Source organism: Cryptomeria japonica, chromosome 4 (genome assembly GCF_030272615.1).
Source record: "Cryptomeria japonica chromosome 4, Sugi_1.0, whole genome shotgun sequence".
NCBI classification, from domain to species: Eukaryota; Viridiplantae; Streptophyta; class Pinopsida; order Cupressales; family Cupressaceae; genus Cryptomeria; species Cryptomeria japonica.
In genome coordinates, this window is record NC_081408.1 from 638,927,226 (window position 1) to 638,944,779 (window position 17,554).

At 37.2% G+C, this 17,554-nt stretch overlaps 1 protein-coding gene across 2 annotated transcripts; it reads right to left on the bottom strand.

Annotated features, from left to right (window-relative positions):
* Window positions 1-885: 885 nt before the first annotated feature.
* Window positions 886-2,148, bottom strand: LOC131047699 (protein VACUOLELESS GAMETOPHYTES). Of its 2 annotated transcripts, none has more exons than XM_057981498.2 (2): window positions 1,904-2,148; window positions 886-1,579 (listed from the first exon to the last, which is right to left on the bottom strand). In XM_057981498.2, the coding sequence occupies exons 1-2, from the start codon at window positions 1,936-1,938 to the stop codon at window positions 976-978; spliced, it is 639 nt and encodes a 212-aa protein (XP_057837481.1). In that variant the 5' UTR covers window positions 1,939-2,148; the 3' UTR covers window positions 886-975. The 2 variants fall into 2 exon arrangements, with proteins under 2 accessions (XP_057837481.1, XP_057837479.1); XM_057981496.2 differs by having other exon boundaries at window positions 1,917-2,145.
* Window positions 2,149-17,554: the final 15,406 nt, after the last annotated feature.

The following is a 17,554-nucleotide window of genomic DNA, read 5'->3' on the forward strand; positions in this document are numbered from 1 at the left end:
AGATAGCATGGAATACTTTAAAATGTGTGAAACTAATTTTAGTAAGTGTATACTATGTGTGCTAGTTTTATTTTGTGTATTCATAGTTCAAATGATGATGCTTGAACTAAGATAGGAAAATGATACTAATCTTGAACTTTTCAATATCATTTTTCTAATGTCATCTTATTGTGTAGAAGAAATATAATTTCATTGTGTTTAACATTATTGAATTTATTTAGATCAGACATATGATGATGTAAGAGCAAAATACTTAATTACAAAATATAAATCCATTTTTCTTCAAATTTTGTGCATGCTTAAATGCCCTCTATCCTTAAATATGATTTCAACTATTTTTTACTCCATCAAAACACCAATCGTCTATGAAATCACACATCATGACCTACCACACTTGAGTGCTTTTCTCTCACTCAATGTTTCAATTTTTATATTATCTAGAATGCCATACATAGCATTCCTAATTTTCAGATAAGACTGTGCATTCTATTGTTTCCAAAAATAAAAATATACCATTTGATCTCACTCTTCTCTAATCTCTCTTAAACTGCTTAGGTCACTTTGAATTGTACAAAATCACAATTCATGAGTTAAACAGAGGTTTAACTTGAAAAAAGTAGTCAAGAGGAGCAATGCATTAACATATAAATTATAACGATACTTCGCCATCTCATTTTTGTCCATTCTTTTCAAGATAAAGTTTGTAATATGACAATTACTATCACATAAAAAAATGGGGAAACTATTTGACAATAAAAAGAACATCTGTATACTGAGAAAATATTTACAATCACTTGGGACCACGCAAGGAAGGCAATTGCAACACCATGAGTCAAACATTAAGTAGCCCACAAATCGTCTAAATTCCGATAACTAAGGCAATACTGAGGCAAGAAGAAGCACCGATACCATACAAATATAAATAGCTTTACAGCACATCTCTCAAAAAACATTAAGAAAAGCAGCGGAAGAAAATTAATATGGCCCACGTTTAGCATCACCATCGGCGACGGGAGGAACAAGCCCACGAGTTACCGCATCCACGATAATATCCCCAATACCCTCGCCGAGGCTTTCGAGAAGTCCGTCCACGAAGATCCGAACAACCTGAGAAGCATAATGAGCAGCCTTTGCAACCCTTGTCATCTTAGGCGGCGCACTGATTCCCTGCGACTGGAGCCCATTTATGACACCTTTTGCACAGAGAGCATGGAGATAGAATTCGCAGGGAACGCAGTAATATACCCAGGTGGTGCCCTTTTTGTTGCATGCATTGCATGTGTAAGGGGAATTGTTGGGTAACGGTGAGGCAGATAAGAGCTTGAGGGAGTGCTGAGGATCTTCCTTCACGGTTAGCTCGGGAGGAAGTTGCAAGCAGCATGGATGAATACAGAATGAGCAGGTTTTGCAGCGGAAGGCGGAACCGTTGGTGGCTTCTCCACAAACCCCGCATTTGGGTTTCTTCAGTCCGGCTGGTTTGTTGTGGAAGAGGAGCTGGTGCTGCGTGTGGTATGGGTGGATGGCCGTGGGTGGAGCCTTGGCACAGAATTCGTGCATGTGGAAGTTGCACTTGTTGCACCTGTGTTAAATACACACAAAGGTTATTTTACTGAGATACAAGTTTAGCTTTAGTTATATGATGGTTTGTTAGGATTTTACATTCAGTATATTAGATCAACGCCAAGATCTCCCAGCTCATGTTTCACAAATCCTGTATTTGTACAAGCTAATACATAACGCCCATAACGGACAATTTAAAACTGAGTCCTCCTACTATTCGTGATACAATTAACATTTGAAAACAATCCCTTGAAAGAAAAGACTAAGGTTAACCGTATACTGACATTAAACTTTTTAGTTCCAAGATTTACAACTATTTATTAAAACAAGGAAACCTAATAACCTTAAAGCTAAACCTGTATCTGAGTCCGGCTCCATATTCCTTACACCCGCCACAGGTGTACAGTGATTGCGCAAAGACAAGATACAATGGATGCTGTGGATGACTCGAATGCTGAATCTCCTCCCCCACTTTAGGCACCATTTGGTGAATTGCCATCAATTCTCACAAAAATCTTATTAAAACCTTAAAAAACTATTAAGCACAGTTTATGTCTTGCTTTAGTCTCGATAATTAGTCCAGGACCGATAACTCTTACTTATATGAAGATCTGGAAGTTTAGGTTTCTTGCCCATAGTATTATCTAAACCACCTCGTGGGAAAATATCGGCCTTGAGTTGTTGAAGATTCTCGGCCACATGTCATATAAAAAGTGAAATGTTGATAGCTCGACAATCATTTTCTCTTAAACCATCACACAAGATACATATTTTTGAACGGACTACTTTAGTTTTATCTCTTGATTAAGAAATTTGATGAACGGGAAATTTTTTCCAATGCGAGAACATGGACAGGAATTTGCCATCTGTTTGACTGGACGAATCAAACGACGTATCTTTTGCATTGACCGATAATAATCTTATTCGATCCAGATTAAGTAATGTTATCTCGTCTATATCAAATTCCAAAAAAAATCACTGTGATGTCGTGTGTTCTTCTGGCTATTAATTGATGTATCAAACATTACTTGTACGCAAACGAAAGTTTGATATTCGATAAATCATAAACGCTTTATACTTCATATATATATGCAGTTGTATACAGATAGATATGTAGGTAGAGGAAAAGATCGTAGATTATACATTTCTCGTTCGTTTATACCATGATGTGAGTTACATTTAAAACCACTATGCATTATTAAAAACTTTTTGACAAGGTTAATTGGGCATATGTTGAGTCACCAAATTCGATGTCATCTATGGTGGCGTTCTTTTAAGTTGGATTCTGTTTGAGTCACCAAATTCAAGTTATCATCGATGGTGGCGTTCTTTTAAATTGGATTCTGTTTGAGTCACCAAATTCAGATTGTCATCTATGGTGGTGTTCTTTTAAGTTGGATTCTGTGAATGAATTGGATTAAAATGAACAACGCATGGTCAAGTGTCAGCTGTTTTCTTAACTACGAGAAGGCATATATCTTAAATACGAGAAGGCATCTAGGGAGATTTCAAACAAGAAAAGCATAGCATCTCTTATGGGGTCCCTCGTTGAAACTAAAGAAACCTATATTTTAAGAAGACTGTATTATACATGGAAGGGCAGATTTTACTCATACCATCGAATACTGTTAAGGATTACTTTTGTTAATATATATAATTTATTTTTATTTTTTCTTTTGAAATGAGCTATGTCTTTGTGAATAGTATTGATTGTATATCTTTCATTCGAAATGAAAAGAGATTCGGAGATCATCTTCAAGATTAAAGTTCAAGGAATGTTAGTTATAATGTCAAGGAAAGGTAAGCTTTATAAATGTTATAAAGGTAACTTTTTAATATTTTAAAAGTATCTATATTCAAAACATGTTTAACCTTGAGTAATTAAATTTATTTACAATTTTTTGGAAAAGTTATTTAAATTTAATTTTAACTTATTTGAAAAAATATCTATTTAAGAATTATTTTATTTTTAATATGCATTTAATAATTATTTTAATTATTTAATTATTATTTATTTCTTTTTTCTCTTTTTTAAGTTTTTATTATTTAACGATTATTTTATTTATATTTAGTTAATAGTTATTTTTTTCATCACTCATCGTTTTATTATATTTTTTTATTGACTTAGATTCCTCCGTGGCCTCCCTTTAAGTATTTACTTTTACATATCTTATCTTGATGGTGACAAACCTAATCACAACTATTTTTCTTACTATAAGATCACTTTACATGTCATAATGTTAATCTATATTGTCTATTATAATCCATTGCACCATCCCTATAACTAGTTTCAATTAAGGTTTTAAAATTCCTTTAATCCATGCTGATTATAAATAATTGCATTGGTTGCATTATCCTTTGTCGAAAGGAAAAAGATACATGTATAACATTCACTATTATGTAGAGTTATTTTTAAATAATGAATTACTCTTTCAAGTGTTTTCATACTCACTATTATGTGATATGAGACCATGACTAATATTGTATGATCCAAATGTTGCAAGGTGTGCGCCCTTGGTCTCCTTATGTTGTGCAACACAATGCTTGGGTTTGTGACATGACTTAACCATCTCTTGCGTATTCTATAAGTCTAGTGGTTGTATTGATCATTAATAGGTTGATCTTTTGGTGCAACGGCAACCACACTTGTAACAAGTGGTATCAGAGCTTGGTCACAGGTTCTAACCCCTCACTTGCATTTGGAGGGGGGGCATTGTTGCAGGGTGTGAGCCCTTGGTCTCCTTGTGTTGTGTAGCACAGTGCTCGGGTTTGTGACATGGCTTAACTACCTCCTGTGCACACTTGTAACACTAAAGTCAAGATCAAAATGTTTCCTTTATATCTATGAAACATTTCGTACATAAAGTTTTTGAAGAATCTTTTATGGTACATTAGTATATACATTCAACACTTCAAGTATTCGAGGTGATTTTGTTCTTATTAGTTGTAAGAAGAACACATCCACATCTAGCACCTGGAAAATAATGCAACCTAGTGGAAAGGAGTTTTTCTTAATATTGATTAGATGATTATCTCTTCTACACCAATCTAATAATGTTATGTACCACCATGTAGTGTCGTAAATTGTACGCACTTGCTAGGGTGGTACAATTTCACACCTAGTTTAGCACCCGCCTTGGCGCATTTTGTATTTTGCATTGCATTTCCCCTTTAGCAATTAATTAATTAAATTAATTAGGTCTAAGGTCCTATTTTATTATTTCCTACGTCATAAAGTTGGGACCTTTCATTAAAGTGTGCCCTTTTCATTTTATTCCTCCAATACATTATTTAATCAAAAACCCTAATTAGGTCCTATTTTGAACTTGGGGGCTTGATTTCGGGGGTCAAAAGATCTCGAAATCACCTGTAACTTCGGGATTCTCTCTAAAATCATCATATCCGACAGTCCTGAAAATTTGGTGAAAAGTTGTCGGGACCATGGCGCCCGGAGTGCAACATGGTCCCGAACATTTTTCCTGAAATTTTAGGAGCGCGATCCAATCATAAAATAAAGCTTAACCCCAAGAAATTGGCGGGAGATTCATTCTCTAAGTCGGCCTAAAGTTGAAATTAAGACCTAGGGTTTCATACATAAGAGCTCTCTTTCTTCATTTGAAAGGATCCGATTTTTGTTTTCAGGACCTTCTATGCAGCGAAAGAGCAGATCTTTGAAGACTTTAACAACATTCAACATCCTTCTATCAAGCGTTCATCAATTTCATTCATCAATTTAGGGCTTGGAAGACATTGAAGAACAATAGGAGATTACCGACTGAAGATTGGCTTGTACTCCTCCCTTGAGGGTTGGGTATGATTTCATGATGTTTTCATGTCTTTGCATAAGCTTCAATATATCCTTTATTCATGCTTTAGATCACTTTGCATCTTGATTTAGAGCATTTACATTATCATTTACAAGCAATTAGGGTTTACTTTCTAGGTTGCTCTAGTTTGCTTTCTCGCATTTTAGGACCTTGCATACACACTCGGTCTGCACACACAATACATTTAACAATACAACTTGGCTATTCGTGGAGGTGGAAATCACCGAAGCGGGGGTTTGACTAAGGCAAAAACCTATATAGCCGCCCAAACACCTTTTCAAATATAAGTGCAGGTTTCAGAATTCGGACGACGCCGCAAGTTACAGATCCGGAAGAAGCAGACGGAAACAGACCTTCCCACCAAATTTCAGAGGAAAAGACCAGGACAGGGGCGTGGGGCGCCCTGGTCCTACCAGGACAGGGGCGTGGGGCGCCCTGGTCCCTGGAACAGGGGCGCTGGGCGCCCTGGTCCTTCTGATAGACAGTATTTTCAGCATTTTTGACAGCTTTTCCAGAGTGCAAAAACAGTAGTTTTCGGAGCAGTTTCAGGGGCAGAATCAGGATAGTGGCGCCCGCGCCCCTGTCCCAAACATTTTTAGTCAGATTTTAATTCCGAGTACGCATTTACATTCTTGTCTTATCCTTGTGTTTACAGCTTTCCATAGTTTAAGTTCAATTCTGCAATCTTGTTATTAGTTCATACTTGCACTTTGGGGTTGGGAATTGAACTTGCACCATTTTATCTTTTCAATTACAACAAAGGAATAGAAATCCTAATAGGTAGCCCATGGCTCTCTCTTCCACAAAAAGAAGTAGCCAATTGTGTGATACCTCTAGGCTCTTTCGTATTCCACAAATGTGTGTCAAAAGGTGAGATTAGGGCATGTTTGCTTAGTGTCACTTTTTCCCCTACACATTTTGGTGAACCCGACGTGAACTCCAATCTTCTCTAATTCTGATTTATGTTTTCAAATTTGAGTGTTTATGCTATTTCAAATTCAAATTTGTATTTACAAGTTTTAATTTCTTACAAGATTCAAAAATTTAGAGGAAATTTTTGCTAAAACCCTAATTTTTCAATTCAAAGTTGAACTTGTGGATAGCTTAATTGGGATCAATAATTTCAAATCTGATTTAGGAACTCATTTGAATCATAAATTTCATTTTCTAAATCTACATTCTAAGTGCTTAAAATTAAACATTTCGTTCTATTTTGCATGTGTTATCATTTGAAAGAGGAAAATTGTTGTCATGATGCATTCATTTCATAGATGGGATAATGGGTTAGCTTCCCTTGTTTCAATTTTTCCTTCTCCTAAAGAACCTCCCCCCATCTATAACAACATTTTAGTGCCTAAAAGAGTTGCTATCAATCCCTTTGAGACTCTCCCATGCTCTAAGGATGAAGACTTTAAGAGTGATCTTGACAACTCTCCTAAAATGTGCCCTTCCTATTTAGCTATCCTAGAGGAAGAGAATAATATCATAAACACCTTTCTTAATGTTACTTTACCTTCCCTACATGATGCCTCTCTAGGTGAAAAGGTATTGATGGACATTGACTTATTTTCTCCTAAAGTTGGTCCTTCCAATGTGGGCATGTTAGTTCAACAAGAGGTTATGAACACTTCTTTCAAAGATCTCCTTCCTAAGCATGAATCTTTGGAGAAATATGTTCATGTTCCTCCTAAAAAACACTCCCTTCATGAGGATCCTTTTGTGCAAGAAGATGACATGATCCCTACATTTCCTAGTGATGGCATTTCCTTTTCCAACAAAATTCCCACTAGAGATGATGAATTAATGATAAATGCTTACCCTTCTCCTAAAGTTTGTCTTACCCATAAGCATCCCTTAGAGAAGGGAGATGAAATAATAAGAAATTTCCTTAAATCTCTCTCCCATAAAGATCATATTGAAAATATTTTGAGGAAAGAGGATGAGTTTAACACATCTATTGATGGTCTCCCTCCTAAGGATGAGGAATTAATAAATAATGTTATCTCCTCTCCCAAAATTGACAATACTTCAAACATTCCTTTCAACAACCTCTCTATTTGGGATGAACCATTAGAAGAAGGTATAGATTATTCTCTACCCCTAGCCAAAGGGGATGAAATCAAGATTGGAAACGCCCTTGATAGTTTCTCCCCTTCCTTGAATCTCAATTATTCTCCCTCTAAAAATAAAGCATCTCCCTCTCCTCAACTTGGTTCTACTCATAAGGATACCCTATTTCAAAGCAAGATGGTTAAAATCTCTTTCAAAGATCTCCATCTCAAAAGTGAGACTTTAGAGAGTAATGTTGATCCTTCTCCTAGAGATTTTATTCCCCATGTAGATCCTTTGATGATAGAGGATGATATGACCTTTCCTAGTATTACTCTCCCTACTAGAACATCAATGCCTATTCCTTGTCTCTCTCCTAAAATTGATTTAATCCATGATAAGATTTTAGTGCAAGAGAAGACTATCAATAATTCTTCCAACACTTTTGTTCATTCCTCTAAACCATCCTCAATCAATTTGATACATGTGAATGAGACACCTAACAAACCTCTCTTCACTGTCCAAGGTGCTTGTCCTTCTCAAAATTCTCAACCTTTAAATAAGCCTATCTTAGTGGTTCAAGGTGGTTATGATAATGATTCTTTTTGCACTCCTAAGAAACCTATTATTACTGTGCAAGGAGGTTATTCTACTAAGAGCCCTTACGAGTATGCTAAGCAACTGACTAGAGAGAGTTATCATGCGGTTGCTCATACCTATAACACAAGAAACAATAGGCAACCTAATCCTCCTCCAGTTATCCCAACTTCACTTCCTCCTTCCCAACCAATTCTTCCGCAAGCTCCACGTATTTCACAAGTTCTTGGTAAGGAATATGATCTCATAGAACAACTTAAAGCTACCCCTGCTAAGATATCCCTTTGGGATTTGATTCAAACTTCTTCCGCTCATCATGGAATGTTACAAGATGCCTTGAAAGATTTGAATGTTCCTCCACCGAATACATCTAGTAATATGGCATCTTTGGTTAACTCTGTGATGAATCCTAAAGCTCAAATTGTGTTTACCCAAGATGAGTTGCCTACTAGTGAAATTCAACATCAATATGATCCCTTGATGATTGTGGTTATCATAAATAACACTGCTATAAGACGAACACTGGTAGATAATGGCTCTGGCCTTAATGTGTGTAGCATTAATCTATTGCATAAGATGAATGTGGATACATCCCTTATTGAGCCTGACTCTCGTCCCATCCGAGGCTTTGATAATGTGGCTAAGTCTTCATTAGGTATTATCACCTTACCCATCACAGTGGGACCTATTACTTTGCCTACTCCTATCCATGTTATGTTAGGAAATCTAACATACAACTTGTTATTAGGGAGACCTTGGATTCACGATATGCAAGTTGTCCCCTCTACATTGCATAGACAAGTTAAATTCATTTATAACAATAAGACATATACCTTGATAGGTGATACTAATTTTCAAGCTTGTTTGCAAACATCTACTTCCAAAGGGAGTTCTTCTAAATCTTCCTCTTCTAGTGATGACTCTTTACCTATGGCCAAATCATCATCCTCTGATAATCAAAATTCTTTGGATGAGTCTGAAGTTCCTGAAGAAGATTCTTCTCAGCTTGAATCTACACATGAAAAGGCTTTTGATCCTGAGAAGGTTCTCGCAGAAGATGATTGGGGATCTCTTGACTTTAATCCCACCTTTGTAGGTGAGTATAGGGTTCCTCCTCGAGAGCTTAAAGTTAAAAAGAAGGAAGAAACTAGAGATCAATCAGTCTTACTTGAACCTATGAGCAATGATTTTGTGGCCGCTTCTCAAACTTCTTCTCCTCACACTTCTAATTCTGAAGAGTTTGATTCTTTGCCTTATGAAAAACCACCTTCTCTTCCTGAAATGGCTGATCGTTATGGTCGTGGTTTTCGCATTTTTGCTAAGCATGGGTATCATGGAAATGGTTGTGGCGCTCATGAACAAGGGATAAAAGTTCCTCTAGAGACTAATTTTCACAATTATGCCTTTGGACTCGGCTATAATCCCTGCAAACGTACCAAAGCATCTAAAAGACCATCTCTCAGTGTGAATGCTATATTTAGTAGTGATGATGATCTCACTTCAACTAAATCATCTTCTACTTCTATCAACTCTCATTCCCCTCATAAGGAAATCTTGGTGATGAACAAATCTCTTTATGACTCCCCTCAAATTTCTAAATCCACTTATGAATCTTTATCTCCTATTCATCATAAAGTCCTTTCCTCTAGGGATAAGGCTCTAATAAATTACACTCATCCCTCTTCTAATATTTCTTGTGACTTTTCTTCTTCAATTTTTGTCACTTTATACATGTTTTTGATCTCACTTATAGTTGAGCATTTAACATGTCATATTCAAATACCTCATTCAATCTATCATGTCTTTAAATAACATTAATGGCTGTTATGTTGCTCATCATTATGTGACATTGGTTGCTCATTTACTTGGGGCTCATTGTCATTCATGATGGTACAATTTCAAGTGCAATCATATTTTTGAAGCAACATAATAGCCTAATTTTCTATGTTATCTCTTGTTCTTATGGGGACAAGAGTGATTTCATACATCTCTTCTTTTTCTTATGCCCAAATCTCTTCCTAGAAGATTGTGTAAGTCCTCATTGAGGCAATGATCTTTCCTTATTTTTATCTAAGGATCCACTTTTTCTTATTTCGTCGATGGTGTGAAATTTATTACTTGATGTTATTCCTTGTATGCATTTGTTGTTGTTTGTTCAAGGATTCTCTCTTAAAAGAGGTGTAAGTCCTTGACTACAACCTCTTTTGCACTTGGTAAACTACATCCATAATGAATTCACTCTCCTAATTGGGTTAAAAAGAGCGTCATCCTTTATTAAGAATCACTTTCACCTCGCAAAAGAAGGAAGTATTGCATTCTTATTCTCTTCTTTGTCTTATTCTAGAAGATGTTATATTTGTCTAAGACAATTCCTCTCGGGGATAGGTGTCTTTTGTACAAAGATCTCTTCTCCTCTAAGGATCTCCTTTACACATACTACAAGATATCCATTTTTCAACTATCTTATCCTTGCTTAAAGAGTGCAAAACTCTCTTGCTTGGATCTATGACATTGTTGCATTTTTGGGGTATCTTCTTTTGTAGGTATCCTTGTTCTACTTTGCTTATGACATAAGCATTACACTTTTTGAGCAATGGGTCATTCTCGGAACCAGAGCACAGACTCTTAGAGCGAGAGGTCTCCATTTTTCTTTTATGCAAGGTGATTATTCTCGGAACCAGAGCACAGACTCTTAGAGCGAGATGTCACGTTTTTGTACTATACATATACAGGTTGTAGCATACTCGGGCATAGACTCCTATGAGGTGCTTCTAACCTCCCTTACACACACATGCACGAGGTTGAGTGGAACTAGCGGCATAAGGCTAGACTTTCTCACTCTCCTCCCTTACATGGATCACCTAGACAGACTCTAGGGGCTAGTTCTCCATGTCCTTTTTCCCATGGATCACCTAGACAAGATCTAGGGGCGAGAAGTCCATGTTTTCTCTCTCACTATTCTTCTCATGGATCACCAATGTGTGTATTCATGCTTTTTTTCCTTTCTTTTCTTCTCTTTGCATTTTGTTTCCATTTACATCCTTCATCTTGTGTTAGAGAACTCTCAAATCCTCACACTCTTTGTTTTGTTGGAATTGAGATTTAGTCCTCTTTCTTACCAAATGATTCTCCATTACTTTGTGATCTCATATCAAATCTTCTTGTGAGGATTTGTCACAATTCGAAGTGGTAAACATGATACCCTGTTTCAACTCACTAAAATTAGCAAGCCGAAACAGGGGGGGGCATATAGCTACCCTCGAATTTTCATCACCTTCCTTAGTAAGCATTAGGTGATTTTGTGATCTAACGTGTGTTTTGTAGGGTGCGGTTCCTAACTGTGTACTACAGATACTGCTAGGGGCTTTGTTCAACAGACTTATGGATATATCCTTTTTCAAATAATGTTTACTTTTCTGTACTTTAGCTTGCATATGCACGTAGTGTTCATATGACCGCTAAAGTGGGGGCTAAATGTAGCGTCGTAAATTGTACGCACTTGCTAGGGTGGTACAATTTCACACCTAGTTTAGCACCCGCCTTGGCGCATTTTGTATTTTGCATTGCATTTCCCCTTTAGCACTTAATTAATTAAATTAATTAGGTCTAAGGTCCTATTTTATTATTTCCTACATCATAAAGTTGGGCCCTTTCATTAAAGTGTGCCCTTTTCATTTTATTCCTCCAATACATTATTTAATCAAAAACCCTAATTAGGTCCTATTTTGAACTTGGGGGCTTGATTTCGGGGGTCAAAACATCTTGAAATCACCTGTAACTTCGGGATTCTCTCTAAAATCATCATATCCGACAGTCCTGAAAATTTGGTGAAAAGTTGTCAGGACCATGGCGCCCGGAGTGCAACATGGTCCCGGACATTTTTCCCAAAATTTTAGGAGCGCGATCCAATCATAAAATAAAGCTTAACCCCAAGAAATTGGCAGGAGATTCAATCTCTAAGTCGGCCTAAAGTTGAAATTAAGACCTAGGGTTTCATACATAAGAGCTCTCTTTCTTCATTTGAAAGGATCCGATTTTTGTTTTCAGGACCTTCTATGCAGCGAAAGAGCAGATCTTTGAAGACTTTAACAACATTCAACATCCTTCTATCAAGCGTTCATCAATTTCATTCATCAATTTAGGGCTTGGAAGACATTGAAGAACAATAGGAGATTACCGACTGAAGATTGGCTTGTACTCCTCCCTTGAGGGTTGGGTATGATTTCATGATGTTTTCATGTCTTTGCATAAGCTTCAATATATCCTTTATTCATGCTTTAGATCACTTTGCATCTTGATTTAGAGCATTTAAATTATCATTTACAAGCAATTAGGGTTTACTTTCTCGGTTGCTCTAGTTTTCTTTCTCGCGTTTTAGGACCTTGCATACACACTAGGTCTGCACACACAATACATTTAACAATACAACTTGGCTATTCATGGAGGTGGAAATCACCGAAGCGGGGGTTTGACTAAGGCAAAACCCTATATAGCCGCCCAAACACCTTTTCAGATATAAGTGCAGGTTTTGGAATTCGGACGACGTCGCAAGTTACAGATCCGGAAGAAACAGACAGAAACAGACCTTCCCACCAAATTTTAGAGGAAAAGACCAGGACAGGGGCGTGGGGTGCCCTGGTCCTGCCAGGACAGGGGCGCTAGGCGCCCTAGTCCGTAGGACAAGGGCGCTGGGCGCCCTAGTCCTTCTGACAGACAGCATTTTCAGCATTTTTGACAGCTTTTCCAGAGTGCAAAAACAGCAGTTTCCGGAGCAGTTTCAGGGGCAGAATCAGGACAGTGGCGCCCGTGCCCCCGTCCCGAACATTTTCAGTCAGATTTTAACTCTGAGTACGCATTTACATTCTTGTCTTATCCTTGTGTTTACAGCTTTCCATAGTTTAAGTTCAATTCTGCAATCTTGTTATTAGTTCATACTTGCACTTTGGGGTTGGGAATTGAACTTGCACCATTTTATCTTTTCAATTACAACAAAGGAATAGAAATCCTAATAGGTAGCCCATGGCTCTCTCTTCCACAAAAAGAAGTAGCCAATTGTGTGATACCTCTAGGCTCTTTCGTATTCCACAAATGTGTGTCAAAAGGTGAGATTAGGGCATGTTTGCTTAGTGTCACTTTTTCCCCTACACACACCATATTTGAGAAGATAAGGTTTTTTAATATTTTGGTTGCCTACCATGATGAACCCCATGGTGGAAAATTCCTTACAAAGAAACAACTTTTGTTTTTTGACAATATGATAGGATTGGTTCACATTAAATAAAGATGCAAGGCCAAACACATGTATATGTGATAATGTCAACTAATGGACCACCTAACAAAGAGTGATATGGGGATATGGGGATCGGATCCCCCTCCCCTATCAAATGAAGATCATCTCATGGAATAGTAGGGGGTTTAATCACTCCAACAATAATGATCTCCTTTCCAATATGGTTAGAGATCATAAACCGAATATCTATCTCATTCCGGAGACAAAGATGCCTTCTAGCAGAGTGGAGAGAATCGAATTAGCCATTTTAAAAGATTTTGGTGTTCATTTCTCTGATGCTGATGGTACCTTAGGTGGTTTAGCCACTCTGGAACCTTAGGATCTTTCAAGTTATGGTGGTTCTTACTTGTGCTAATCATATTGCTACTAGATTCACTAGTCTCAAGGATGGTTCTTCCTGGATTTTATCCAATATTTATGCCCCCAATGGAAGAAGTGCCAATAGAAATCTGTGGGCTTCCTTGATTCAGTGTTGACTTTCTTTCCTAAATGATAGATGGATTCTTATAGGGGATTTTAATACTCGTCTTTTAAAATTAGAGAAAATGAGTGGTGTTCCGATCTTTGAGGAGAGTAAATAGGATCTTTATGATATGATCAATGCTCTTGGTCTATTGGGCATGGATCTTATTGGTACTAATTTTACCTAGTCTAATAGAAGGAGTGGTTCGGACCTTATTCAGGTCAAACTTGATCAAGGTCTTATTTCGTCAGATTGGCTTAAATTTTTTTCTTGTACCTTGTTGTCTCTCTCTAGAATTGGATCAGACAATTTCCCGATTATCTTGAATATGGTGCCCTTTTATGGCAGAAGATCTTTTCCCTTTAGATTTGAGAAAATGTGAACCCTCAATCCAGAGCTTCGGGATAAGATTTTAAAATTGTGAGATGTTATTATTCAAGGGACTGCATAGTATAAAATTGCTAAGAAACTGTCCAATGTTAAATCCAATATTCAAAAGTGGAACAAATCTGTGTTCAGGAATATTTTTCAGAAAAAGGAGAACATGAAGGAGTTGGATGATATCCAGTTTCTTGTTCAGGGGTCGGGCTACAACCATCACATCATGGATAAAGATATTGAACTATTAACTAAGCTTCATGACATTATTTCCAAGGAATAGGAATATTGGAAACAAATATCCAGAGCTATATGGCTTATAATTGGGGACAAGAATACTAATTTTTTTCATATGACCACTATGAAACACAGAGCTACTAATAGAATTAAGAAGTTACTGGTTAACAACATGTGGGTCAATAAGAAGGAGGATTTATATAAGGAGGTCATTAGTTTTTTCTCCTCCCTCCTCTCTAAGGATGGTCCTCTGGATATTAAGGCCCAGTAGGAAATTCTTTAGGAGATTTTGCCTAACGTCACCATGGAGATCAACAAGGAGCTTACCAGAATCCCAAGTTTTCAAGAGGTTAGGAAAGCCACTTTCTCCTTTGAAGGGAAAAAAGTGCCAAGCCTGGCAAATTTTTTAATTTTTTTTTTCCAAATGTACTTGCGGATTGTTGGTAGTGATGTTTTTGAGGTTGCTAGAGAGTTCTTTGGCTCTTATTCTCCTCTGAAAGAGTTGAACGCACCTTTTCTATTTTGATCCCTAAAAAACCTGATGCTAGAAGCTTTGAGGATTTCAAACCCATTAGTTTATATAATTTGATTTATAAGATTTTGCTTTTTAGACTCAAAGCTATCCTGCCTATGTTGATTTCAAGACATCAAAATGGTTTTGTCCCTAGCCAACAGATTTTGGATTCTATTATTGTGGTTCATGAAAATGCTCATTCTCTTTTTTGTAGTAAGAATCATGGTTTCCTTCTTAAGCTCAATCTTTCAAAGGCCTATGATTGTGTTAATTGATAGTTTTTTATAAGAGTCCTGCAGTCTTTTGGTTTTTGTAGTTAGTTTCTTCAGGTGGTTGAACAATGCATTTCGACGCTGAAGTTTTTTGTCATCATTAATGGTGCCCCTTCTAGTTTTCTCTCTGCCTCAAGAGGTATTCGACAAGGTGATCCTCTATCCACTTTCTCTACATCTTAATGAGTGAAGCTCTGAGTAAGGTGATTCAATGGGAAGTTAGAGTGGGAAATTTAAAAGGCCTTAAGCCAAGTCCTCTCAAGATCATGTGTGTTCCCATCAATAATTTGTTGATGATACTATCCTTATGGGAAAGACTTTTGTTAGGGAAGCTAAAGTTGTGAGGGCCATTTTGTCCCTGTATGAATGGTGATCTGGACAGAGGGTAAGCTTACCCAAAAGCTCTATCTTCTTCCTTAACACCCTTGCTCATAGAAAGAATAAAATTATTGACATTTTGGGGTGTAAACTTTGCACTCTGCCAAATACTTATTCAGGCCTACCTCTATGCCCTGGTTCTCCTCTGGAAACCTTTTGGTCAATAATTATTGACAAATTTAATAAGAAGTTGGCAAGGTAGAAAGGTGCCCTCCTTAGCCAAGTTGGTAAAATCCTTCTTATAAAAGCCTCATTGGAGAATCTTTCACTCTATGCCATGAGTTTATTTAAAGTCTCGATGAAATTTTCGGAGCATATGGAAAAGATTCAAAAGACATTTTTCTGGTCTAGGTTTGAAACTAAAAAATAGATTGCATCTTCTTTCGTGGCAACGAGTATGCTCCCCTAAAAATCTTGGTGGCCTATCCCTCAGACACATTCAAGATTTTAACATGGCTCTACTATCCAAAAAATTATGGAGATGTCTTAAGGAGGATAATGAATGGATATCTATATTCCATCATAAATATTATATTCAGGGAATTCAAGATACCCTGGAGAATTATGCGTTGTCCTTTGTGTCTTATGATATGTGGAATAATTATTTCAATTTGAAGGATATTATTTCTCAAGGGATGAGATGGTATCTTGGAGATGGTAGAAATATCTTCTTCTGGGATGATTGTTGGGCATGGAAAGGTTCCTTATCCACCCTATCTTGGGCAAACAATCTCAAGGGAAAATGTGTTAGACTTGTTGGCATTTGGGTTGCTCATTATATTCGGGAGGGAGTGTGGATTGATCTTCTCAGTATTGATCCTTCCCTTCAACTTGTCCATGACTGGCTTTCACGTATTCATATTCCCTCCTTTCATAATGTTGACGAGATTTTTGGAGTAAATTGCCCTTTGGGGTCTTCTTTGTGGCTCATGTTTTTCACATCATCACCATGTCCCTGTCTCTAGCCCCCTTTTTGGCTAGTATCTAGAACAATGTCCTAATCCCCAAAATTAATATTTTTTTCTGGCTCTTTATGCAGGAGAAGGTCCTCACCATTGACAATCTCTATAAAATAGGTATAGGTATCCCCAACAGATGTGTCATATGTAAAGAGTTTGCAGAGAATGCTAATCACATCCTCCTACATTGCTCCTTTTCAATTGAAGTTTAGACCTTCTTCTTTCAGCTGTGGGAGTTAAGCTGGACTTGGTTAAGTAATATAAGATATTATTGGTTCAAGTGGGTTTTCCCCTTGGTGAATCCCTCTGTTAGGGTGCTCTGGAGCTGTATGGTGCCTCACATTTCTTGGGGTCTATGGAAGGAGATAAATAATAGGATCTTCAAGGAAATGGATTTCTCTCCTATTATTGTGGTGCATAGAATATAAAATGGTATTAAGGAAAACTTCCTATCCTCTTGTCCCTATTGGAAAGGAGACTATCGGATTGATGTGTTACAGTAGGATTTTGATATCATTAGTAGATGGAACTTAAATTAGGATTTCTCTGTCCCGACTACCAAGAAAAGACAACCCAAAAGTAATGTTATTTGGATCCATCCGACTAGAGGATGGATTAAAATCGACATTGATGGGGAAGAGGGTAACCCTAGGATGGCTAGTTGTGGGTGAGTTGCTAGGAACCACAATGGTAAGCTTGTCTTAGTAGTGGCTCTCACTTTGGGCACCTAGATAAACCACTATGTTGAAGCTCACATGGCTTACTTTGGGTTGTAGATGGTGGTTATAATAGGGTTTAATTGTGTTTGGTGGAAAGTGACTCAATGAGCATAATCAACTACATTAATAGACACCAGAAGCCAAGTTGGACAATCAGGCATTTGATCAAGGATTGTTATATCATGATGGCCAACTTGGAGGACTTTAAAGCTTTACACATCTATTGGGAAGGGAATGCCCATGCTGATTATACGAAAAATCTTGGGGTGGGTTACATGGAGGCTAAATGGCGGAAAGAAATGAAATTTTTT